Below are 26,037 nucleotides of genomic sequence, written 5' to 3' on the forward strand. Positions count from 1 at the left end.
GTCAATGTCATATGGCAGGACCTTGGGGCAGCCCCAGGGACCACCCAGATGGAGTAGGAGATGCCAGGGGGAGGGCCTGTCTCTGTTTTCTCTCCCTTCTTCTCTTTCTCTCCCTGTAAGCCTTCGTTAAAGAGAAAATTCATTCTACACATGGTTTGAAAAGCAATGTCTTGCTGACAGCTCTCCCAGGGCTGCTATTGTGTAGATGAGGCATCTGAGACTCAGAGGGGTGCAGTAACCCACCTGAGGTCACACAGGAGTCTGGCAAGTGGCAGAGCTGGGAATCCAGCACATGTCTCAACCTCAAAGCCCATGTTTTTATCCCCTATTCTGAGAGCCTCCCAAAGTTACAAAACTTAATTCCTTAGAAAAATCTTCATAGAAGCCAAAGTTTTGCCCCAATCAAATGCTCCATGTATCATGAGCTGGGGTTTCATTTCACTAGAGGAGGGAATTTTTGTTAATTAGTTCATTTGTCCACTTCGCTCTCGGCCAGTATTGATTAAACACCTGTCACGTGACCAGTACTATGCTGGGTGCTACGTTAACAGTGAGTCCCAGGCATGGTCTAAAAAGGTACATGGTGTGAATGCTGGTCACAGACGAGGCATCAGCAAGACTTCTTGGACCCATGACAAATGAGGAAGGATAGCCTGGGAGTTTAGAGGCCTGACTCAGCCTTATGGATGTGTCAGGTCCTGGGAACAGAGGCAGCAGGTTCAGGGAGGATCAAACACACTCTGGAAATGGATCAATCTGGTGAATCCCAGCATGGTCCCAGCTGGGTGACCCAGGGAAAGCCACGTGGTGTCTCTGAGCCTCAGTTTTCCCATTCATAAAACAGAGATAATCATGCCAGCCTAGGAGTGATCTGAGGTCACAGAGAGCTCCCAGCACACTGCCTGTCCCCAAGATGGCACCTTCCTCCTGAAAGCCACCAAAGTTCCTCTCTATCTAAACCTTCCAGGCTCCTTGTCCTCCAGGCCTGGATCTGCACCCAGGTGGCCCCAATGGCTCCGACAGGCCCTGGTTCAGATCACTGCCTCACACTGGCAGTCCCCACAGGCTGGCTGGGAAATGAGCTGGCTTACAGTGGCGAGTGCAAGGTGTGGGGACAGATGTGGCAGGAAGCCAGATCACGGAAGCCCTCTAGTCTTCAAAAAGCATTTGAACTTTGTCCAGTGGAGCAAACCTGGGAAGGGCGAATCCTCTTTCCCTTCTTACCCCCTCCACCCTGGATTTTGACATGAGGGGCGAAGCCCATCCGTCACACATCTTCATGGTGAGGAGAACCTTCTACTGTCCAAGGTGGTGAGTGAGTCCTTCCACCTCTCACTCCTCCGCCACCTCTGGCCGGTCCTGCATGCTTGCTGCCTGGCTTCCCACTGCCTTCTCTGCCTTCAGTCCTCTCATTCTGGCACCTTCTGCAGTCTACCCATCTACTCCCAAGCTTCCACCTCCACCTGCACCCGCGTGACCTGCACATCCGTTCCCCACCCGCATGTCTGTCTACCCTTGCACGAGTCTGTGCACATCTAACATCAGCCAATCTGTACTCGTCCGCCAGGGCTGCCAGCACAAAATGCCACCCTGGGTGGTTTAAACGATAGCCATTATATTTCCTCGCAGTTCTGCAGGCTAGAAGCTAAGATCACGGTTCCGGCCACTTTGGTTTCTGGTGAGGGCTTTCTTCCAGCTCTCAGATGGCCACCTCCTCGCTGTGTCCTCCACACAGTCTTTCCTGGGAAAAACACATGAGTTCCTGGTGTTCTTCTTATAAAAACATAAATCCTATCAAATCAGGGCCCTGACCTTATGAACTCATCCAACCCCAATTACTTCCGTAGAGGTCCCATCTCCAAATACGAAGCTCGCCATCTCCCACCCCCACTCCCAAGACCTCAGCACGTGTGTCCCACCCTGCACCCCATCACCAAGCCACGTCTCACCTGCTTTCTTCTCCCTCCCCCACTCCTAACCCCTCTCCCAGATTCATCAGCTCCCCTGTGGGAGATCATCCCACACTCCTGCTAGTCGTTGTGGTTAAGCTTGTCCCTTGTCACCTCTCACTTTGATAATGGCACAGCCCTCCTACTCAGCAGCCCCTCCCCACCCATCTGCCACTTGGCACACAGTGATCTTCCCGGAATCGAAGCCTGGCACAGTTCTTTGCCACTTAAAAGAAAGAAACATGAGACTTTAATGACAATTTCTCATTGACTTCAGGGTGAAGCACAAAAACTTTTCATGTGGCATCCCAAGTTCTCCGCAATCATAATTCCAAACCAATTTCAAATTCCAGCTCCTCAGATTCCATTCAAAGCAAAGATCACAGTTGATTAATCTCTCCAGTCCTACAGGGCCGGGCCGGGGCCTGGCACAGAACATGTGCTCAGAGAAGCTTTGCAGAGTTAAACTGCAATGACGTCTTACAAGGGCACAATCAGCAGCCTCCTCCCACCCTCGCAGCCTCCCTTCAGTCCCCTTTATCACCTCTGGGTGCTCAGGTGCCAAGAGTGCATGCATTCCCTACATCCCCATTGGCTTGGGAATTGGACAAACCCAGTTTACAACCAGGCTCTCCCATGGAGCCCCACGGGTCAGTCTCTCCTCATCCACAATCCAGAGTTTCCTGGGCGGTGAAGAGGGACTGGCAACTGGTAAACCCACTCGGGTCTCCTGAGGGCTCTATTATGAAGCACCAAGCACGGCGCCTGGCATGTAGGAAATGCTGGGTTGTAAGCTCAGTCCCTTCCCCAGGCCTGCAGCTCTTTTGACTGACACCATTGCCCAAAGCTTCAGTATTACTTCTTCCCCCATCCTGGCCCTTCATTGATTCCAGGTTCTAGGGAATTCCATTGAACCTGATTGACATCTGGATGGAAGGGTAGCCAGGATGCAGATGTCCCGCAGGGTGACGTGAGGTATTTGAGAGCAGGGACCTCCTACCTCTATCACTTCTGCCCCTCTCCCCAGGCATAGCTGGGCCCATCATCATCAATGCCCCCCTCTCCCCAATTCAAGCAAAGAAATGAGACCTTGGGCTGGGCAGGGGCCTCTGCAGCATCACCTCTCTCCCCCCATTGAAAGCATGAGCCCCAGTGGGAAAACTGGGGCACTGACTTCCCAGAAATTCTTCCAGCTCCGCTTGTCACAATCCTAGGTCAGGGTGGAGGAGGAGACTCAGGATCTATCAATATCTGAACATTCTGAGCCCAGACACTCAGTCTCCCTCTGGGGGCGGCCAGCTGTGAGCAATGCATTCATAGTTGCAATTGCTTTGCTTCCCAGTAGAACAAGAAATATTTAAGGAGCAGGCAATTAGCACTTACCAGAAACATTATAAAATTACACACAACTTGCTAACAAGTTTTCACATCAATCTGGAAGTCTCCTGGCTTCCTGGCTGGAGCCTGGAATCTGGCAGCCAGAGGCTCAGTCTGGGAGGCTGGTTAGGGGGAGGCAGGAGCAGGGACCCTGCCCCTGGAGCAGAGAAGAGCAAGGCAGTAGAGATAATGCAGAAAGGGACTCAGATTAGAAACCAGATCATCCATCTGTTGATTCAACATTTTTTAAGACTTGGGGGAGGAGGTGTTGCAGACACTGTCCAGGACACGGAGGATCTGAGGACAAGACCAGCTCTGCCTTCACCTAATGCATGGTCTGTTTTCACCAGCATGGAGAAAGTTCTAGAAGGGGAACTAGAGAGGCATGCCTAACCTCGCTCATGGGCATCAGGGAAGTCTCACTGGAGGAGATGATGTCAGACACTGAGACTTAAACCTGAAGAATAAAAAGGAGGTTTTTAGACATCTCAGAGAAAAGGGACATGTTGGCTCAGACAGCTGACATGTGGATAGCATGGAGTTTAAAATCTCCATAGGAATAAATTTTGAGAGCAAGTAGGGTGGAGAGAGCCAAGACTGCCTTCTGCCATCAGTGCCCCTGTCCCCTTCTTTAGAACATACCTCTGTCTGTGGGTGCAGATGAGCCTCCTCAGAGAGGTGGAGATGGAGGCCATTCTGGAAGGAGGCCCAGGGCAGCAGAACAGCACCACAGACTCCACTCCCTTTTGGCCACTGCCCCTCCTCCTGCCAGATGTCAAGGACATGGCCATTTTTAGCCTTTCCTCTGGTTTAGGGCTCCTCTATTCTTTGTCTGGTCCCTATAAGTCAGGAGGCCAGAATATTCCAGCTCCAGCCAAGAATGACCCCTGGCATGTTCCTAAGACACTCACTGAGTTTGCATGATACCTTTAAGCATTTTCCAGTCAGTGGGAACAAAGGTTCAGCTCGAGAGAAGCAGCAGCTGCCTCCTCAGAGGATCCAGTCTGTTCTGGCCCCTGGGGGCTGGGCTGGAGAGCAGCAGAGGAGGCTGCAGCCTCACAGTTTGGCAGGAGGTAATTTGTCAGGGAGATATACGCTAAATGTATGGGCTTTTAACAATGGAAGCTCTGGTTTGGAGCTAAAGCAGACAGCTTGGAGGCAATGTCCTTCATGTCCCTATTTACCACTGTTTCCCAACCTCCTTCAGCCAGGGAGAGACATAAGACAGAGTCGTGGAGGAAGAAGATGGGAAGGAAAGAACGTCACCCATTTCATCCATCCACATCTCTGTCCCATTCACGAGAATCATGTGCAGAGAGATGTACGGCTTTTCACCTCCTGGTTCCTTTCCCAGCATCAAAAGTAGAAAATCAGGGTGGGATGAGACGACAAAGAAATGCAAGAGTTTGACGGATGTCCAGGGTGTGATCCTGATACCAATTTGTCCTGGTCAATTGCTCGGATGTTGTGCTAATTGAACTTTGGGTCCTGAGCACTTAGTATGCATAAAGCACTGGGCTTGGTTCTGGAGGTGGACCCCTGGCTTTGAGGAGCAAAGGCCCCACCCACTCATCACTCATTCAGCCCGGCCCTTCTCAGTCTCCACAGAGTATCTCCCTGGCCTCGTCTCTCTTCACCATCCTTTGGACTTCCTGCCACAGTGAACTTGACTTCTCCAGACCCCACACTCTCATTTTCCATTTCCCTTTCCTGTTTCTTGCCCTCCATCCTTTCCCCCTCACCCTCCCTCTGGCACTAACTGGGTGTCCCCTCTGTGCCCTGCAGTCCACCAGAAGCTGGGAGACAGACATTTCAGAAACACAGTCTGGATCCTCGAGAAACTTCACCATTGAATAGTGAGAAATGCATGTCCAAAAGGACAGCACCATGGCTCTGGCAGAAACCTCCTAGGGGATCAGAGCAGGACAGGAAGACCCCTGAGGCTGCCTGCGAGATTCTAGGGAGGACCTGGGTCGGATGCACTGGCACTGACACCAAAAGATGACTCTTTACCTGACAGATGAGCACAAGATGTTCTTTTCAGGAAGAGCAGATAGCAGGTGCCCAGTTTTAGTCCTGAGCAAGCCCATGGGTCTCTGTCAACCAGGGTGACAATAATAACGATGAGGAAACGCCCTCTAGTTACTGGCTGTGCATGGTGTGCTGGACATTTTGGCAAATCTTCTCATACAAATAAGCTCATTCCATGCTCACAATGACCCTGGAAGGTGGTGTTACTATCGCCATTTCCATTATAGAGATGGCAAAACTAAGGCTTAGAGAGGATAGGTAATATCCCCAGGACTATTATTTCATGTTGGATCCTGGACTTTGTGACTGCGGGGTCCTTGCTCATCACCGTTGCCCAATTTCACCTACCTCCGGATCACTGAATTTCAGGTCGTGGTCTCAAGACCCAGGATGGTTGAAAATGAGACTGGGGGCGGGGCAAGGTTTGCTCAGGAGTTAGGGTTTTAAACTGTGGGTTTTAAGAAACCATGAGAAGATCAATGAGGAGGGAACAATGCAATCGTACTTTTGTTTCTGAGTTATCTTGTGCTGCTCTGTTAAGTGTGGATAAGAGAGGAGGGGTGAGGTTCCACCAGGTTGCTGCTGTCACCCAGGAGGGCAGTTGTGGGCTATGTCCAGGCAGAGGAAGAGATGGAGCGCAGAGGGTGCCCTGATGTGAAGGGAGGACGAGCCAAGGCGAGGGAGGGGAGGGGAGAATGGAATCTGGGCAGACCGCACCCAGAAAGCCTCACCTCTGCTCCCAGCCAGAGGCCAGAGCTTCTACTATCCTCCAGGCTGCGTGGTCAGGTCTGCACCTCGTCCTTCCCTCATCATCACAGTGGAATCCTGTCCACACCCACCTGACCCTGAGTCCTCCAGGCACAGGAACCTGGAGAACAGACAGCTCTCTATCTTGGTGCTTCGTGTGCCATTTGGCAGTTCCCATACAATCAATGTTCGCTGGACGGACTCACGCATTCAACAGAACAGTCTCTGTGTTCCAGGCAACGTGCTGGGTGCAGCGTGATCCAGAGCACGTGATCGATGCCTGCACTCCTAGGGCTTTCCTTGAGAGCATGGGGAGACAAGAAGCAAGGAGCCCTCCTGGGAGTGGGGGGGTCCACGGTAGAGGGTATTCGTGTCTTGGCTGCCCACCGAGATGGTAATGCAAGGAAGGCAGATGTTTGCCCTTTATTTCCCACTGCGGTAGCCCCAACATCTGGAACAGTAACCAATAAATACTTGTTGAATGAGGAGAGGACTAGTTGGTTACAAGGGAGCAAATAAGAGCTATGAAGGGAAAGAATGGGGTGCCGAGAGAAAAGAAAATGGGTAGTTATCTCAGATGCATGGTCAAGAAGTAAATCAGAGGTGACAGTTTCAGTAAGGTCTGCTGGTGTGAAGAGTTGGCCACACCAGAGGAGGAGAGGAAGCTCCAGCCGAGGGGACTGTAAAGACACGAAGGGACACATGAAGTCCCACTGTCTGGAGAGACAGCTGAGGCAGCCCTGGCTTGGACTCCCATCTCCCCCTATGGCTGGAGCACATCAGACAGCAGGGGATTTATAGAGACACGGTGCAGTTCCTCCTGTTCAGACGTTGCCATAAAGGAGGATTCCAATTTAGTATTAGAAATTGAAAAACTGGGAGAAGACTGCGAGGTTGATCATAGATGATAGGTACCAAAAGCAGAGAGAGAGAAAGAGAGAGAGAGCGAGAGAGAGACAGTACTTATAAACTAGAATTATATTAAACCAGAAAGCAGGAAATTGCATGAGTGATTTTTTTTCCAAGCCAAAGTTCCACTTAGCTATTTATAATTCTGGGTCCTGACATCAGCTTAGTTAGCACCTGGCCAGGAGAGCCAAGGCCTAGGGTCCTTCAGGCAGAGCAGCAGGACTCAGGGGGTCCTCTGCAGGAGGGCAGGGACTTGGTTCCTGTGTTCCCACAGGAGTTGGTGTTGGGCTCAGAGGGAAGAACAGGCCAGGACAAGGGTGTGGGAGGAACAGGAGCCAAGCTCCAGCCACCTCCGCCTTCCTGAAGGACCTCCCCAGCTCTCACCCCGCCTGCTCTGTCCTTCCCCTCCCTCCCTACAGGTCCGGGCCCTCTACTGAACACACCCTCCTGGACCCAGACCTCTGTGATTTCCCTTGAGGGCATCGTTACAGGGTGGCCCTCTCTGGCCAGCAGTCGTTTCCCACCCCCAGTGAACTTTGTCTCTGGGAGGTGGCCCACGAACTCCCTCTCCACTGCCCTTCCACCTGTGTGACCCTCTCCCTGGACCTTTGCTGCCTCAGCTCAGCATCTCCTCCATCATCCCAGCTGCCCCTGGTCTCGTCCTCTCCACTCCAAGTCTTGACCTCACCTTGTCCCCCGGGTCTGGACCTTCTCGCTTCCTTTCTCCTTCCATTCTGGCGGCCACTAGAGCTCGTCATCAGCCCCTCTGAACCCCAAGCTCACAGTCCTGCTCTGGGGCCTTGTGTCCCCTGGCCCTTTCACTTGTCCCTCCCCCTCCCCCTTCCTCATGCTTTCCATGAGTGATGAGTGACATTCCTCCTTGGCCTCCTGCTCTGATCACTTCCTTCTTCAGCCTCAAGTCCTCGTCTGTGACTCAGCCATGCGCTCACAGTGGCCTCAAGTCTGTGTGAGCCCAGTCAGTGCAGGCTCCTTGGGACAAGGACAAGGGGTAGAGCCCTACGAACTGATGCTTATACAAGAGAGCCATCCCTCACCCCTGGTGGGCACCACAGGTGCATGGCCGACCACCCAGCCTCAGTTTCCTCTTTTCTGAGTGTTGGCTTCAGCCATTCTTGTGAACATCAAGTCCTTGCCCCCCTGACTGCTACCCCACCTTTACCCAAGACCCAGCCTCCTGCCCCACTTAGCATAGAGCCTGTGTCACACAGGATTTCCTTCAACCTGCCACCCTGCACCAAAACCCATTGCCACCACTGCTTCCTTGCTCGTTCCTGTCAGCAGGGAAGGAGAGTCCCTCCTGGTCTCAGGGCCACCCTCCAGCATGCCCAGGGTCCCCTGCCTCCTGCTTTCCCTGGGGTCTCATGCCACCATTTCCCATCTGTCCCCCTTACCTTCAACTAACCATTCCACCTCAATCCCCTCCCTCCCCCTGGCTCCCTCCCTCTCTGCCCACCCCTTCCTCTCCCTCCTCCTCTCCCCCTCCCCCTCCCTTTCCCTCTTCTCTCCTCCTCTCCCTCCTCCCTCCTCCCTTGTTCTTCTCTAGCATTGAAATCTAGTCAAGTTCCTCCCATCTTAAAAATATTTGTAACCACCCCCCAAGGACATAACCCTCTTGCGCTGCTACCCTCTTTTCCTTCATTGTCAAGAAATTCTTCCTTTGAAGGTCTTCTCTCCCCGTTTCATCCTCCTCTTCTCCCATCTGGCCTTGTCCCGTTGTGACCCTTGGTCCACTCCTCCCAGCACCAGCAGTGACCCCCTCCTGCTGACCTACTTTCTGGGCCTCCCTAAAGTTCCCTGCAGCCTGATCCTGTCCATCTCCTACTCAGAGACCTCCTTCTCTGAGCTTCGTGACCCCTCCCCCAGGACTAGGCCTCCCATGCTGCTGTTCCCTGCAGCCTGGGCACCTCTGTTCTGTCCTGGGCACCTCTCCCCACCCTCTGTGGGTGGGCTTATCCTCATGGCTACTCTCCCACCAGAATCTCAAATTCTACCTTTCTAGACCAGACTTCTTTGTGTGTGTGTGTTTATGTGTATGAAATACCTTTTATTTACTTTTTATGTTTTATTTCTTCTTTTTAGTTACACAAGACAGTAGAATGTATTTTGACATATCATACATACATGGAGTGTAACTTCCCATTGTTGTCACATGATGTGGACTTACACTGGTCATGTCTTCATATATGAACATAAGAAAGTTATGTCTGATTCATTCTACTATCCTTCTCATTCCTAACCCCCCTTTTTCCCCCCATTCTCCCCTTTCCAATTCAGTGAACCTTCACTCCTCCCCTTGCCCCCACCTATTGTGAGTCAGCATCCTCATATCAGAGAGAACATTCGGCCTTTGGTTTTCTGGGATTGGCTTATTTCACTTAGCATGATAGCCTCCAGTTCCATCCATTTACCAGCAAATGCCATAATTTCATTCTTCTTTATGGCTGAGTAATATTCCATTGTATATATATATATATATATATATATATATATATATATATATATATATACATATATATATATATATATATATCACATTTTCTTTATCCATTCATCTATTGAAGGGTGCCTAGGTTGGTCCTGTAGTTAGCTATTGTGAACTGAGCTGCTATAGATATTGATGTGGCCGCATCTATACCAGACTTTGCCCCTCAACTTAAGACCCTTGTAGCTACTTTCTACTAGATAATTCCACTTGGAGATTCCACCTGTACCACACAACTTGGCATGCCTCTGCACTCACACCAGCAGCTCGTCCTGCATTCTCACCTTAGTGCCAGTACAGCCCAGTGCCCTGGCCAGGCCCTCAGCCCAGCACACTCCTGCTCCTCCTTGGTCCCTATCCTCACCCTCAGTATGGCCTATGGCTGTGTCCTGCTTTAAATGTACCAAATCTTCCTGCCTTTCTCCAGATCCTCTGCCCATGCCCAGACTAGGATGCCATCAACACATCTGCCAGACTACCATGAGCCTCCCAGTAGCATGAAGCCTCCACAAAGGCTGGGCTTGCATCTGCCTTGGTCTCTGCTGCACCCCCAGCGTCCAGCACAGTGGCTTAGACTAAACAGACAGTCTGATGTTTGTGGAGTGATTGAATGTTCTCTCTTCCTCTCCCCACTGCCCCAGACAACGGTCAGAGTGACCTTTTTCACATACAAAATATCAAATGCTAAATAGAATGAAATCCCTTATTGATGCACACTGCCTACCATGTGAAGTCCAGTCTCCTTAGCAGATAGCGGGGGCCGGGGGGGCATTCATGAGCTGGCCCTGCCCACGGGTGCCTTTGCCAGCTCACCTCTCATCACCCTGCTGAAAGCACTTGAACTTGCAGTGGCACAGGATTAGGGGCCCTGGAGCATGCACCATTCCTAGTTCTTTGGCCTCAGATAATTACATGATGCCTCTGCATCTCAGTTCCCTCACCTTTAAAATGGGAAAATAGTGCCCAGCCCTCAGGGTAACTGCAAGGCTGAAGTAAGTCAATGTACGTAAAGTCTTCACAGCAGCTGCTGACACACATCAGCTCTAGAGTTACTCGCTATGTGACTAAAAGTTAGTTCTGATCCTAACTCTCAGGTGGCTGCTCTCACTGCTGTGCTGCAGTCTTACAGTCTGACCTCTGGGACTTGGCCTGGGCTCCTCCCTTTACCTAAAGGGCCCCCCCCTTCTCACCTGCTATTCCTGTCACCTTGTTGGCCCTTCATAGCCTCAGGCCTCAGCTCAGACGTGGCCTCCTCCAAGTCCCTAACCCATGGCTGGGACTCGGGTCACGTGAGGCGCTCACCTTGAGCACAAAAATTAAGGGCGAGGGAAAACAGCTCAGTAACTAAGATTAATAATAATAATATATTTTAAAATCAAGATCAATGCAAAATATTTGTGATGGAACTTTAAATAAAGAGAGTCTCCAACAGACAGAGGCAGGTCTAGGATAAAGGTGAGTGAGCCAAGTGCAAGGTCAGATTCAGTCCTTGTTTCTTCATTGGGTGGGTTGGATTTATGTGCATTTGTTGTGATTTTCTAAGGAAAAAATCAATTGCTTTGAGACTTAGTGTCTTGATTACTGAGTCCTTGGGACCCCTAAAGCTTTGTGAGCCTCACTCCCTGAACCTTCTTTTCAGCGTGGCCCTTCAAATTGGAGTCAGCTGCTTCTCCTGGATGCTCCCATAGCACCTTCCCCCTGGGTCCTAAATCCCCATCTCCTTGTCCGTTCAAGCATTGGTGATGGATCTCCAGGGCTGGTCACAGGGGCTGGCACACAGTAGGTCCTTATAGTACACCCAAGATTGCATTAATGGGAAGAGAAATTAGGTGCATGTGTCTGTGCCCAGACAGTGGTGGAGGGGGCTGGGCAGACTCCTTCCTCCTGCTATGGATGCCTGTCCTCTTGTCCCCATCACAAGAGCTACAGAGCAGAGGGACATGGACACATGTACCCAGTGTATGTTTTCTACAGTATGCTGGGGGCTCACTAGGAAACCTTAAATCTGGATCCCACCCCCCCATCAGCAGCACCCAGCTCTGTCTTCAGATGCCAGGAAACTTTCACCAGATCTCAAAGGCCTATGGGTACAGTCCTGGCATCCCTGGAGCTTAAATTCCAGGGAGCATGTTTAGAGACATCTGGAAGAAGGATGGCCCCGCAGCTTGCCTCTCCAGGTCAACTTGTAACAGGTGTCCCTACTTCATATCCTCCCTATGCCGGGAGCTCTGGGACCTGGAACAAAGGGGCCACCTTCCCTGGGCTTCCTTCAGCAAATCCCCTCCCCCATCCCTGTGCCTGCACAAAGCTAACTTCAGATCAGGGCTCAGTCAGGACTTCAGCAGAGGTGTGGAAAGTGGGGCCAGGAGAGGCCAGATGAGGGGTGGGTGGGCCGGCTTGGACTTGAGATTCCTTGGGCCTGGCACATGGTCATGCAGACTCCCTTCTCTAGGACCCTTGATGTTTGACTCAGCTCACACATGCGTGTATGCACCCCCGACCCACACACACACACACACACACACATGCTCACAGAGTCCCATAGAATGCTTTGTCCTGATCCTCTCAGCCCAGGGCTGGAGGTCCTGGTGTTTGATGTAACACGAATATGACAGTCAAGAGCCTGCCCATCTATGGCAGAGTCCGGGACTAGCAGGAGCAACCCTGATCAGCCCACAGAAACCTCATAGCTATGGCAAGAAAACTTTAACAGAATCATCTTGTCAGGGTCACACACAGTGATTTCCACAACTGGCTTCTGATGGCTCAAATGATGTCTACAGAAAAGGCAGGGTCCTTTGGGCCTGAGAACCCTGGGAAGGTGTCTGAACCACTCCTCTAGTGGCTCCAGGTGCCTCTCTCCCAAATCTCAGAACTCCTGTGGTCTCACCTCACCACCTGGCACCCCTGTCTTTGCTGTAGGGCACCTTCCCCCCCCACACACCCTGGGGCAGAGCTCCTCCCCCTCCCTCTCACAGCCCTAAGTACAGCACAGGTGGAGATGGAGTGACTCTGGAGAAACTCCAGGGGTGTGGCAGGGACGGTCTCCTGTGGGAGCACTTGGCTGGGTCCTAGCCGACTCTTGGGTAGTGACCTGTCACGTCCACAGCGTCCAGGCCCCCAGGACTGTCTCAAGAGCCCCTGCCAAACAGGCTGACTCACCACTGCTGGCTCAAGTGAACTTGAAAAATTGACTTAACGAGTCATTGGCTTCATTTTACCTGCTGCCCTCTCAAATTGAATTTAAAAAAAAATCTTCATGAAAGCGCTTCTATCTAGGAAGGCTGCCAATACTGAGTCTCGCTTAGTCTCCATTTTGAGACAGTGGCAAGCAGCAGGGTGTCCACTGCCTCCTCATCCAGGCTGGTTCTACTGCCCAGAAGTGGACTGTACTTAAGATCCGTTTAGCCACATCTGTCATCAGATGCAGGGTCAAGTTCAACTAGGAAGTCTCCAAAATTTGGGCCCTGGGATGCATAACCCACAAACAACCATGTCGGTCCACCTTTCCTAAATAAAAATCTGCAGGTCTGGAGTACTTCAGATGGAGCCAGGGTCGCAGGCATGTGCTAGCTGGAAGGCCAGCTGGATGCTGTGATCAGACATGAAGCTCGTCCCCTGTAAGAACGCTAAATGTCTACTTGTGTGACTCCGAGCACTGACTCTTGGCAGGAGGGCAGTGGAACATGAAATGTCCAGGAGAGCTATAAAGTCACCTTTTGTCTGTTTTCTCGTCTTCCTGTCTTTCAGAGATCGAGCAGGGCAGTTGCGGTGACCCTGGCATACCTGCCTACGGCCGGAGGGAAGGCTCTCGGTTCCGCCACGGTGACACACTCAAGTTTGAGTGCCAGCCTGCCTTTGAGCTGGTGGGGCAGAAGGCAATCACGTGTCAAAAGAATAACCAGTGGTCGGCTAAGAAGCCAGGCTGCGTGTGTAAGTGAGCCGGAGGCAGCCGCTGCAGGGTCCCCACAGAGAGGCAGGGCCCGTTTTCTAGCTAGTCCCGGGGCCCATCCTTGGCCACACAGCGCCACTTTGGTTGGTTTCTTCTGATCCTTAGAACATTGCTGGCTGGCTCCTCCTGTCTGGCAGTACTGTAGACGGCAGCATTGAGAGCGATTGCTCTCAACCTTGGGGGCCTTCATCACCGTCGTCTTACCCTCCCTGGTGATCCTTAAGAGCAAGGCAGAGACCCTCGGGCATGGGGCCCACAAGGCTCAGATCCAGACATTTCTTCCTCACCCTTGTTACCACGTCTGACACCACTCAATCAGCTGGGGCTGGAGGGACTGGCACCTCTACCAGCCTCCAGGGGCTGTGGGAAAAAAACAACCTGGCAGGACATGAAATATACCCTTCAGTTGCTGCCTCTTGTATGGAATTTAGGTTCAGATGAGGACTCTGGCTGTCTTTGGGTTGTTGATCTTTGGGAGAAGGAATGGAGTAAACAAGGAAGGGCCCTCTACCTGCCTTCCGCTCCGACGAGCTGGCCATACTTTGCGGCGCAAATGATATCAGAAATCCTCATCCCCAGTGGGACTCCAAGTGTGAGGGGCTCTGGGTAGCAAAGCAAGGCACACATGGTCTCTGTCAGAAATTCCAAGGTTCCAGCTTCTCTGGGTTGTCAGCTCTTCTTCTCCCAACCCTGGCCCCCTGACCTCTTCCAGCTCTTTCAATGTGCTTCTTTCAGGGAAAGGCAGAGAGCCTGCTCCTCTGATCCTTCTCCCACCCTAGTGGGCCACTCAGGACCTCAGAGTCCTGCATATCAGAGAATGATAGCCCCTTGGTACTGGGGAGGAAGAGACTGGGAGACTGTCAGAGTCTCCAATGATGAGGGTTTGGGGCGTGTGAGTTGACAAATTGGGTCGTAGCATAGTGATTATACTTTACAAACAAAAAAATAATAATTCTATCTGACAAAACATTTTCTATGACTTGTGAGTTTATCTGCATAAAAATTCTTCAGAGGTTTATAGAGTTTAAACCACTTTCAGATATATATCAAACAAATCATCCTTACTGAAAAAAAAAATTAGATTGCAGGGTCATCTGACCACCTCTGCTCTCCATTGTGGCTGGAAAATAATGTTCACCAGCTCCTTAGCTTCCTGGGAGCCATGGGGACAAGAGGAACATTGCAGAGACCAAGCCCAGGGCAGGAATGAGCAGAACAGGGCTCTGCAGACACTGGCTGACAACGGGGACAGAGAAGGCAAAGTTACAGCCTATGGGAGCCCCAAATACCAGGGGGCTTAATTTCTGAGATCCATCTAGATAAAGCCAGGCGGCAGAACTGGAAGATGGCCAAGTGTCTGGGACTGAGAACTGGTAGGATGGAAGTGGGAAGAAGAGTCAGCCAGGTCCTCAGGACCAGAACAAAACTCCCTGGCCCCATAGGCAGAGGGATGCAGGTAGTACCCAGAATGCCACTGGAGTCTTCCAAGAATTTACTTGACCCTCCGCCTCTTAGGAGTAGTTTCAGAACAGTTTTCTTAAACCTTCGCTAAAGGCAGAAAACCTTGTAGCACAGCTCATCCAGCCCTTCGTTTCCAGGAGCAGGGTTGGCAGCCTCCAGCCGGCTGGGCACGGCTTGCAAGCAGCTGAGAAGAAAAGAGGGCAGAGCTGTCCCCATAAGTATGGATTAGTGTTCTCTGTGGTTTCAAGCAAGGATGAGGGACCTGAGCTTGCTGATAAGAATTGCGAAACAGGCACTTGGGTGTGGGCATGGGGGCTGGCATTTCTTCTGCTGGACAGTTCTGGGATAGAGGAGGATGACATCCCTGGGTACAGAGTCCCAGGGATGCTGGCTTCAGTGGAAGAGACCAGTGAGAGCCAAGTGTCCCCATGACTCTGCACCTTTGTCACATCATCAGCTCATGGACACGAGGCACCGCCATCTGTCTATTGTCCGCTCAGTACCCAGCCTCTGAGCTGATGTTTCCTGAGGCCCTGGGCTTCGCCTCATAAGCTCGCCGTCTAATTGGTAGTGAGGGACAGTGATAAGGAAGGCCTGGCATGCTGAGATAACGTTGGATTCCAAATCTGGAGCCCTGATTCTTGGTCCTAGCTCAGCTTCTGGACTGTAGCCAGGGTGTCTCGTCTTGGATTTTGGTTTCCTGATCTACCCAGCAGGGCAGCGCTTCATTCTGGCTCCAGAAGCTCTAAGCCTCTAGGATCATATCCCTAGGGAAAGATAACTACAACATTTCCACAATGAATTCTTGGAAACCACTCCATAAAGTGGATCATTACAGAGCAGGCCATACTTTGATGGAGGGAAAGTTCTGCTCCTTGTTCTAGGTCAAATATAAAGTGTGTGGTCAACAGCAAAGGAGCAACATCTATAAATGCCTATAAAATAATAAGGTTATCTTCTATGCATTGTTGAGTGTTTGAAAATGCACACAGGAAAATACCTTCAGCAAAAGTCAGCGTAAATGTCCTGAATTTTACCGCTCATTAGTGACAATAAATATTAATACAAGACTTAGCGAACAGCACTGCTGTTTCCTTCTCAGGAGTTAGAAGGGGACTGGGAAAACTATTTTAATGGCTCAGATTTCTTTGAACAATTGTCCAAAGAAGTGCAAAGCAGGGCATTTGTTCTTCTCTTGAAACATTCTCTTCAAAACAGCTCTTGCCAGGGAGTCGCCCTGCCGAGACTGCACAAATAACACTCTTCCTTCATGTTCCCCAACATTTTCTGTGGCAGCCAGAGACTTCAGAATCATTCTGTGGGCTTTGAGCTGCCCTCACTGTAGTAGATCCTCAATAGACAGTCTTTTTCCACCTTGGGTTTCAGAAGGATGATATATCTCACAGCAAAAAAGCATTTTGAAAGAAAAGATGGAGCTGACTTCTTTCCTCTTGTCCTCTTCAGGTAATGCATGTCTCCAGGGACCACTGCTCAAAATCTACCTGAAGTAGTACCACTTTCCATTCATTCAGGGATATTTATTGTCTACCCTGTGCCACGGGCCCGGTGTTAGATTCCGAGCTATTCAGCCTCTCCCTAGGAATTGTGCTCCAACTAAGCTGTCCTGGGGAGAGAGCTTTGGCCAGGTTGCACACATTCTTTTCCTTCTAGAAGCTCTGCCTGTTTTTACCCATCCTGACTAAAAGATGGAGGGCCATTCCACCACAAGAGCTACGACAGTAAAGAAGATACAAATAACTCTGAGGGTGGTTTACACAGTCCAGGATGCTTTGTTGACAGGCTAGCAGAGCACTTCACACATCATAAGGAAGCCTGGAAACCAATTATCAGTCCATTAGCAGCCACTTTCAAAAGAAGTTTCAAAACAGCCTTCACCCAGAGATGAGCCGGGACAGCACAAAAGCTCACTTTCCTTCACCATTTTGCAAAGCGCTGTAAGAAGGTGTGAATCCTAATTGCTCAGGTCTTCCTGTATATGGCATATGTGTGAAATAAGAAGCCAGGGCCTCCTGGGGTGTGCACAGTTTAAGTTACAGATCAGCAGCCAAATCTGGAGAGGTCAGAGAAGGAAAATTGGGTCTCTTGGGCGATCAGAGAAAATGTCACAGGGGACAGAGGGCTTGAACCAGGCTTTGAAGAGTTGGGAGGTAAGAGAGTGTTCTGCGTAGGGAGGCTACAGGAAATGGCCCCTCCTGGCATCCTCTTGTCCTTTTGCCCTGAATTCCTCCCTACCCCCACTGCACATCCATATGCACACATGCCTCACCACCCCGACCCACTCCAGAAAGGAATGGATTGTGTCATAGGGTCCTTAGGAAGCTGGTCCCTCCCATGGACCATTACTCAAGTGTAGGATTAATCAATCTCAGCACTATTGATATTGCAGCTCAGTATAATAATATTGAAGATAATTGTCTGTATGGGACAGCTTTGGGCATCAAAGGATACTTTAGCAATATCCTATCCTCTACCCATCAAATGCCGGTAGCACCCACCCCATGCACCAGTAGTGAGAATCAAAAGCACCTCTAGGCATTGCTAAATATTCCCTGGTAGAAAACCCATCCCAGATTAAAAACCACTGGACTAGGGAAACTTTGTCCCATCTAAAATGAAGACCTATGTGGATTTACATTTTAAGTGAGACTGTGATTAAAGTCTATAACATTATGACAGTGAGAAAGTAGGGGGCAGGAGAGGATGCTGGCGCTTATTAAATGCCTCATTTCATTGGGGCATTATCTTGCCCACAATTTAGCAGAGTATATATTCTCTTAGCTTATAGATAGATGAAAACAACATTCAAGAAGATAAGGCCACTATTTCAAAGGCTGTGCAACCACTAAATGATGGTCTAAAATTTGGACAATTAATTGACGGAGCAGTAGCCATGTGAACCTCGATTCCCACTCCAAGTCCTGCCAAGGCTCATCTGCAGAAGCAAGGACAAAGAAGCCTTAGGACAAAATTACTGGGCCAGGGACCTGAAGCACACTGAGCTACCCCCATAAAGTAAAAGAGGTTGTCAGGAGTTAAACAGATCCATGAAGAATGGATCCATGGTCCTTATTAGAACTAGCCCAGTGCTGTACACCACCATGCCATGTACTGGTGATGAAATCTTTTCCAAATCTTCACTCTTTCTCATCCCTTCTCCCCATCCACTATCTATTCTCCTACCAAGCACAGACTCAGCAACCTTCTTAGGTTAGGGCTGTTCTTGATCAAATTCTCACCTGGAGGGCGTGGGAATGACCCTGCTCAGGCTGAGGGGGCGATTGGCTAGTGCCGCGTCTGGTGTGATGTGTTGTGACTCTCTATCAAGAAGAACCTACAGGCTCACTGCTGTGACGCACACCTATAATCCCAGCAATTCACGAGGCTGAGGCAGGAGGATCGCAAGTTCCAGGCCAGCCTGGGCAACTTAGTGAAACCTGTCTCAAAATAAAAAATAAAGAGGACTGAGGATATAGCTCAGTGGTAAAGCACCCCTGAGTTCTATCCCCAATACCTCAGGTGGAAAAAAAAAGTATCTTCAACTCAAGAGCCAATATTCCATACAGGCTGTTGGTACGTTCCGGTATTTTAAAAGCTTAAATGAATTTAATGATTTGAATGAAGAAAGTACTCTTAATCTCCCTCCCATAAATTAAAAAAAAAAAAAAACAGGTTCAAATTTGTCCATTGCTTTTTGTTTCTTACACGTCTGCACATCTTTCATATTGTTCCAATCAAAGCAAACATACCATTTTGCATTGTTTCCAAGTCTGTATGTGGCGTCTGTCTTACCATGTGGCTCTGTGTCTTCCACAGTTCTCCTTCTAAAGATCAATGGAATATTCTCTAGTGAATGGTCCATGACTTATTCAACTGATCATGTTCAATTATTTTACATAAGGCTATAATGAACATCCTCCTGCCCGTGGCTTTTTCTCCTCCTCTTAAATTATTTCTTTGGGATGTATTACCAGAAGTACAGTTATCAGGCCAGAGTATGAATGTTTTTTTTTTAAACTCTGATGCACACAGTTATATTATTCTCCCAAAATGTTGTCAATAACAAAAGCTGTAAGATTGAGATTCCTGTAGCCTTCGGCCTTGCTATCAACAAACAGCATAGCTCTATTTTATGTTCATCTACTTTCACTTTCTAGAGATAACAGCTTAGTGGTTTTCTTCCTATAGGTCACGTAGATGGCTTATAACCTTTATCTGCTTCACTAAACCTCAAGAATCTGTGTGGCCTTTTAAAACTTGCTAATTTAATACATATGAGTAGAATCTGTCCCTATGGCACACCCACCCCTTGGCAAATGCTATAAAGTGCCCAGTGTTGTAAGTGTTACAAGTTCTGGGAATCTAGACTGGAATGACTAAGCTCCGGAGCCCTCCCCTTGCAGGGACAGACAAGAAAGGAAATGGTTCCTTGAGCGTTAAAATTTGTTTTTTTCAATGAGAAGTCCTGATGCCATAGATATGTTTAAGTTTGGTTTGTGTTGATTTGGTTTGGTTTGGTCCGGTTCAGTTGGGTTGCAGTTCTAGAGTTCAAACCCTGGTCTTACACTTGAATTTATGATCCTCCTACCTCAGCCTCCCAAGTCGCTGGGATTACAGGCATGTGCCACCATGCCTAGCTTGTGGGCCCAGTCTTTTATTTAATACATATTTATTGAGCATGCCTGTGGCAATGCTCAATAAATATGTGTTAAATGAACAGGCTGCCGTGGCCCCCTTCTCCAAGGCACCATCTCTGTTAGAATGGTTGACCAGAAAATGGGAAGACAGTGTTGGGGCCTGTTGGTAAAGTACACATCCAAGTTGCAGTAGTGGGTTCTAAGAGAAGCTGAGAGGTGTGGGCCTGTGCAAGGGATGGAGAGGTGTTCCATGGATGCATTGACACACACACTCATACACATACAGACACACACACACGTGTATACACACACATGCACTACTAGCTGGGTAATTGGGATTGCAGGGGTTCCTAGAGGGTAGGTGCTGCCTAGGGAATGTGAGTAAGGAAGGCCAGTGGGGTCCATGGATAAGAGTGTGGGAAAGAGGCTGTCACCCCATCCATTGTGCAGAGCATGCCCCTGTTAGGACAAGAAGTATGGAAGACATGTCAGGAGAGGTTCCAGAATTTCCATCCCAGGACACTGGATGGGGACTTCAGTCCTGGCCTATCCACAGCCACATGGGGTCCAGCCTTGTCTAACAGAGACATGATGCCTTTGCCATGGGCAGTGCCATGTGGGGACTGTGGCACCCTAAGGTCTTGGTACTTTCCAATCCAATTTGAAGGTGCTCTGTTTTATCATGGGATAGAAATCCTCTATCTTGTCTTCCCCCCTTTCTAGTTTGCTAATTTGTATTGTATAGTTGTTTTACATTTTTATGTAGACAAATCCCCCAATGTTTATGATTTCTTTTCAAAGCTGACAGAGTTATCATTCTGCCACGGATCTGAGAAATACTCTCTTCTATTTTTAGTTATTTGTCAGTAATTTGATTTGTTAAACTACAATTTGTTAATCCATCTGGAGATTATTTAGATGAATGTATAATATTGTCCAAACTCTTAGGCAGTTTTCCAACATAATTTATTAAGTAATTCACTTCCCTTGTGATTTGAGAGAAATGGATTGTTTTATCATATACCAAATCCTCAAATGTAGTTAAGTCTATTTCCTGAGTCACCACTTTGTTCTGTTGCTCTGGCTTTCCTAGCCCCCATATTGAATAATTTTAATTGTTGTTTTATAATATGTTCTAATATCTAGCAGAGCTGAAAACAATTCCTTCCTTCCTTAATTATTTTCTCTTTCAGAATATTCATTGTTATTCTCATCTGTTTGTTGTTCAAGATTAATTTTGGAATCATTTTGTCAGAGTGGGAAAAAGCTATCCTGTTGGGACTTTGTGTGTGCACTCCTGTTAAACTGTAAATTAACTCAAAGAAAATGGGCTTTGTTCTAATACGCAGGCTTCCCACCCAGATCCATGACGTGTTTGTCTCTCTTTTGGTACTCCACTTTCATTTTTCTAAATATAGCAGCTCTGTGGTTTTCTTCATATAGGTCACATACGTGGCTTGTCACCTTTCTTCTGAAATTGGCAGGTACTTTTCTTTAGTTCCACTCCCACCTCAACCTCCGTGCTCCGTGCACAGGCAAAGCGTGTCCCCATTTTCCCGCCCCTCTGTGACTAAAACTGGTATTCCCTGTAAGTGTATAATCCCAGATTTTCCAGGACAAGTGCAATTTCAATCATCTTCTCCTTCGGCCCAGAAAATATGATCTCAATAACCGGAGTCCTTGACAATTACCTCCTTCAAGTATTCAGAGCCAGAGTTGGGACCAGCTAAGGTCTGAAAGTGTTAGATTCCGTATGGGAAACAAGATTCCTGGGAATGTTTGTGACAGGGCACTGACGGTGATGAGGGCTGAGTGAACTTCCTCGGCTTTGTGTAATGTTCTCAGGCTCTCGGTTTCCTTCAAGGACCCACTGACCACAGAGGGCCCCAGGAAGTGAGCAGACAACCTGGGAGTTCCAGAGCACCCTCCCTCTGCCACCCAGGTCTCAAAAACCCAGACATGAGAACCCGTGGTCTCACTTTGCTAGGGAGGTGCAGAGCTAGGTGTGGTCGCCTTAGTGGAGTCTGAGCTGGTAGCAGGGGAGCATCTATTCCTGACCTGGAGAGTGGGCAGCTTAGTCACTGCTGGGGATGGGCCTCCTGGCACCACAGGGCAGCCACGGCAGGGTAAGCCAGAGCTGAGGGAGTCCAGGGCTAGGAGAAGGGCTGAAGGGATGGCCACAAAGGCACTGCCCACATTGCCTATCAGGATGTCCAAGGAAGTGGAGTCAACCCCTGTCCTCCTGGGCCAGTGTGAGGCCCATACATTACTTATTGCCTTTGTGTTTAAACAGCAAATGCTTGATGGTGGAAAGAGGCCTCTGGATTGAATCAGTTCCATACTCAGGAGAACAGGGGGTAATTCTGGCTGGACCCCTACACCAGCCAGGGGCCACAGCTTCAAAAAGGGCTTTGCTCAGCACAGAGACTAGAGAAGAAACCAGAACCAGCTCTAAAGGTTGGTCCCTGGGCTGAGCACACATGTTAAGAAAGGGTTGGTGGGAAGAGAGGGTCCTAAAGCCTAGAGGGCCCATGAGTATCTGAGCTCCTCCCGAGCCCAACCCCCTGGCTTGTGGGGTCGTAACATCCCAGTGTGCCACCAGACTTGGCTTGACTTGGCTCAGGACCTGGCTGTAGGATCTGAACTGAGGGAATACAGGTATCCAGTGTCCCTGGCCAGGGTCAGATCAGGCAAAGATTGGAGGGAAGGTTGGCTCACAGAAGAGGCTTTCCTATCAGAAGGTCCAGAGGAACACAGTCAACACTTTTCCTGCCAAACCAGTCTGGGTCCCATATATCATTTACTGTTTTTATGTTCAAATAGGCAAATACTTTATAGGGGAATGAGATGCCTTCAGTGGTTCTACCCAGTCTAAAAGGAACCCAAACCTGACTAAAAATTAGAATCACTCAGTGGTATTTTAAACTGTGGAAGCCCTCGCCTCATTCCTAAAATACCCGGTAGACTTAGGACAGGGCCCAGGAGTTGTTCTAAGACCTTCCTAGGTAACCTAGATGTTGTGCCAGATTTCTGAACCTCCAGCTGCTTGGTGGGGTCTTGTGTCCTTCCTGAGGGTTTGGTCCCTTGACAAGATGGCATCCCTATGAGAACTGGTAATGATGCATGAGATGGTATATTATGGTCATATGCCACTGCTCTGAGGCTGGCTAGGCTGAGACTGCCAGAATTCAGTTATTATGATAGTCATGGTCTTATTATGATGGTCATGGTCTCCTTGGGTCTGTGAAATACAGGCCTCCAGCAAGGAATGAGATGCATGATCCAGCACTTTGACATCATAGCCTGTTGTTGCTATCACCTGCTTTCATTTAGTTTTAATGTAGCAAAATGTGAGGGAGAGGCTACTGTGTTCTGGGCACTGTGCTCAGCATGGGAAGAGTATTGGAGATAGTTGGCACAGGGTTCTTGCCCTCCAAGCGCTCATAGTCTAGTAAGTGACATAAACACCATATTTCACAATAATAGATGTGGTCACAAAGTATTTTAAGAAAGGAAGACAAAAAAAAATATATTCCAACTGGAAGCTTCTCAGAAGTCTTTTTGGATAATTGTAACATAGGCAAAATTTAGTCCAGTCCAACCCAGGAATCTATCCAAAAGTGAACTGCAAACATGACTTAATCCAAGGCCCAGTCCAAAGGCCATGTTCCTACAGCCAAGAGCCCTGTCCAAGAAATGCTAGGACCGCAGCCATCTGGGGGGAACTGACCAAGCTGCAATAATCTAGTCCTGGGTATTGACCTCTACCTGTGGGGAAATGGGTATCTCAGTCACTCTCTTCAGCTGTGATCAAACCAACAAGCTCTTTTTTTCTCTGTAAAATATTGAATGCTATGGGCATCTTCTCAGCTGTGCTGTACTGTGTCTAACTCAGAAAACAATGGAGGCAGACACAGAGCTCCACCAACCAGGGTCTGTTCTCACAGCTACTGACTCAGGAGCTAGAGTGTGGAGTTCTACCAGGATCCTTCCCCCTGTTCTCTGGGCCCCTTGGTGAATACATCATCTTATTTGGACAGAAATCCATCACTGTCAGCCCTGGGTGTTGTAGGTGGTTCTGTAGTGTTCTGTGGTTCTTGGAGAAGACACCACTTACCTCTTATAGGGCTTGGCTTTCTAGGAGAACCCTTTTGGCCCTCCCATATGTACAAAGACAACCTTATGGGGGACTCAATGGGAGGGAGTTCAGTCATGGGCCTCTAGCCCCAGGCTTCCCCCCCATGGAATTGAAGGTAGCTGTCTCAGGCTAGCAGTCTATGCCCCTGGATTATGGCGGATTCCTTGGAGGGAAATCCAAATGGACTTCCCTATGATGGTGCTGAGCAGCCATCTCTATTCTTTCCCAGTCTTCTGTGGGTGGTGATTTGAGGTGTGACTGGGTATGGATGATTCTAGTCTCCCTGGGTGAAGGTCTTCTCTCCCAGTCTTCTGTGGGTGGTGATTTGAGGTGTGATTTGGCATGGGTGGTTCTAATCTGCCTGAATAAAGGTCTTCTGCTAAAACCACTGTTGGAAACATGGTGACCTCTAGCAGAACTCAGGAATCATGAGAAGAGGACAGGCCCCAAGGGCCTCCAAGACCCGGTGCCTGGGCCCACTATCCCGGAAGCACTTTTTTTCCCCAGAGTTTTTATTAGTGAATTATAATTTTACATAATAGTAGGTTCTGTTGTTACATATTTATTCAATCACAAAATATAAAAATATAATTTGACCAATATCATCCTCTGGTATTTCCCCTTTCCTTCCCTCCTCCCTCCCTCTGTTCCTTTTGGGCTGTTACAGATGTTGTCCACACTCTTTTTTGAATTGCTCTGGGATGTGGAATGCCTTGGGCTTTGGGATGGCATAATACCAAACCAGTTTTCTCCCTAGCTGATCCCTGTGTCTGGCCCACAGGGTAATAAGAAAACTGAAGCTAACCCCAGCAGGGCACAGAGACTGGCTGGGATCTGCTCCTGTGGCAAGGATATCACCCTCTGAGTCACACAGGGGCTCTAGGGACATGGCACCGGTAATTGTGCGACCTCACAAGGGCAAGAAGTACTTGTGAATAGCCTTTGCTTGGGACATGGAGGAACTGGGTCTTCAGGGAAGCTATTGCCATTTGTGTCTCAGCTTCTCAGAATCCCCAGTCAAGCTCGAGAATGACAGAATACTGGAGCTGGGGTTGCAGCTCAGTGGCAGAGTGTTTGCCTAGCATGCATGAGGCACTGGGTTCGATCGCCAGCACCACATAAAAAAATGAACAAATAAAATAAAAGGTATTGAGTCCACCAACAACTAAAAAAAAAAAAATTTTTTTTTTTTTAAAAAAGAATGACAGAATACCCATCTCTCCAGTACAAGCTGTGAGCACCAGGGACCCCATACAGCTGACAGAGCATCTCTTCTGCCCACAGGAGACAGCAGCTCACTTCATAGTTGGCAACCAAGCAGTCAATCATTCCTTCAAACCAGGGGTTCTATTAGAGTTTTCTCAGAGTTGTCTTGTTTGGTGGATGCCAGGCTAAGGCAGGGGAGGAAGGCAACCCCTTTGCCGCCTCAGTTGGCCAGTTGAGACTCAGAGACACACTGAGCAGAAGCATGAGTTGGGACACTGCCTTCAGCAGCAGAACTGGCACAGACCCTCTTGTTTCAAATCAGGGAATGAACGTATACCCCCAAGTATCAGGCACATGCTAGACTCCCTGTCTCCCAACTTCATGGCACTGGGTCTTCACAACAGAGCTCTAGTTTAGAAGTTACTAATCCCATCTTCATACATGTGGGAAAAGACTCAGAGAGGTAAAATACCTGCTCTCCCACCACCATCAAAGTGTACAATTAGACCAGGCTCAGTGGCTCATGCCTGTAATCTCAGTGGCTCGGGAGGCTGAGGCAGGAGGATCGTGAGTTCAAATCTTGCTCAGCAAAAGCAAGGCGCTAAGCAAATCAATGAGATCCTATCTCTAAATGAAATACAAAATAGGGCTGGGGATGTGGCTCAGTGGTTGAGTGTCCCTGAATTCAATTCTCCTGGTACCAAAAAAAAAAAAAAAAAGGTATACATTTAGTAAGTAAAAAATGAGATGCAAACTCAAAATTTGTAGGATTCATATTTGCTCCACCTTTGGGATGGTGGCTTTCTTTGGCTACATATATGGATTTATGATCATTTTTTAAGGTAAAATCTGAGCCTTCCAGTGTGGACACAGCTAGTTATAAGGAGGGCAGACTAGGGGACATTCTTCACACTTTGCTCCATAAAGTGTCAGAATCTGTCCTGTGAGCTGGTGACATGAGACCCCTCCAGCCCTAACCAGCAGTGAAAGAGCTCATGATACCCAGTTCATGTCCTGGCCATGAAGAGGGTCTGGAGGCTGAGCAACCCCAGGAAGGTTGGGTGGGCATCATTCTGGAAGTGTGGCCAGAATCAGCCCATGCTGCAGGA

At 49.0% G+C, this 26,037-nt stretch overlaps 1 protein-coding gene across 5 annotated transcripts in view; it reads left to right on the forward strand.

Annotated features, from left to right (window-relative positions):
- Positions 1-26,037, forward strand: part of Csmd2 (CUB and Sushi multiple domains 2) — a 548,321-nt gene that overhangs the window by 312,111 nt on the left and 210,173 nt on the right. For 4 of the 5 annotated variants that reach the window (XM_046468882.1, XM_046468883.1, XM_046468884.1 and 1 more), the window contains exon 13: positions 13,267-13,449. The exons of the other annotated variant lie outside the window; for it this stretch is intronic. In XM_046468882.1, the coding sequence (XP_046324838.1) occupies positions 13,267-13,449 (183 nt within the window). The remainder of the gene's footprint in view (positions 1-13,266; positions 13,450-26,037) is intronic. 5 annotated transcript variants of the gene reach the window in all.

This window comes from Marmota monax, unplaced genomic scaffold (assembly GCF_021218885.2).
Source record: "Marmota monax isolate L192 unplaced genomic scaffold, Marmota_monax_Labrador192_F-V1.1 WCK01_AAM20220418_F8-fsc00008, whole genome shotgun sequence".
Taxonomy (NCBI): domain Eukaryota; kingdom Metazoa; phylum Chordata; class Mammalia; order Rodentia; family Sciuridae; genus Marmota; species Marmota monax.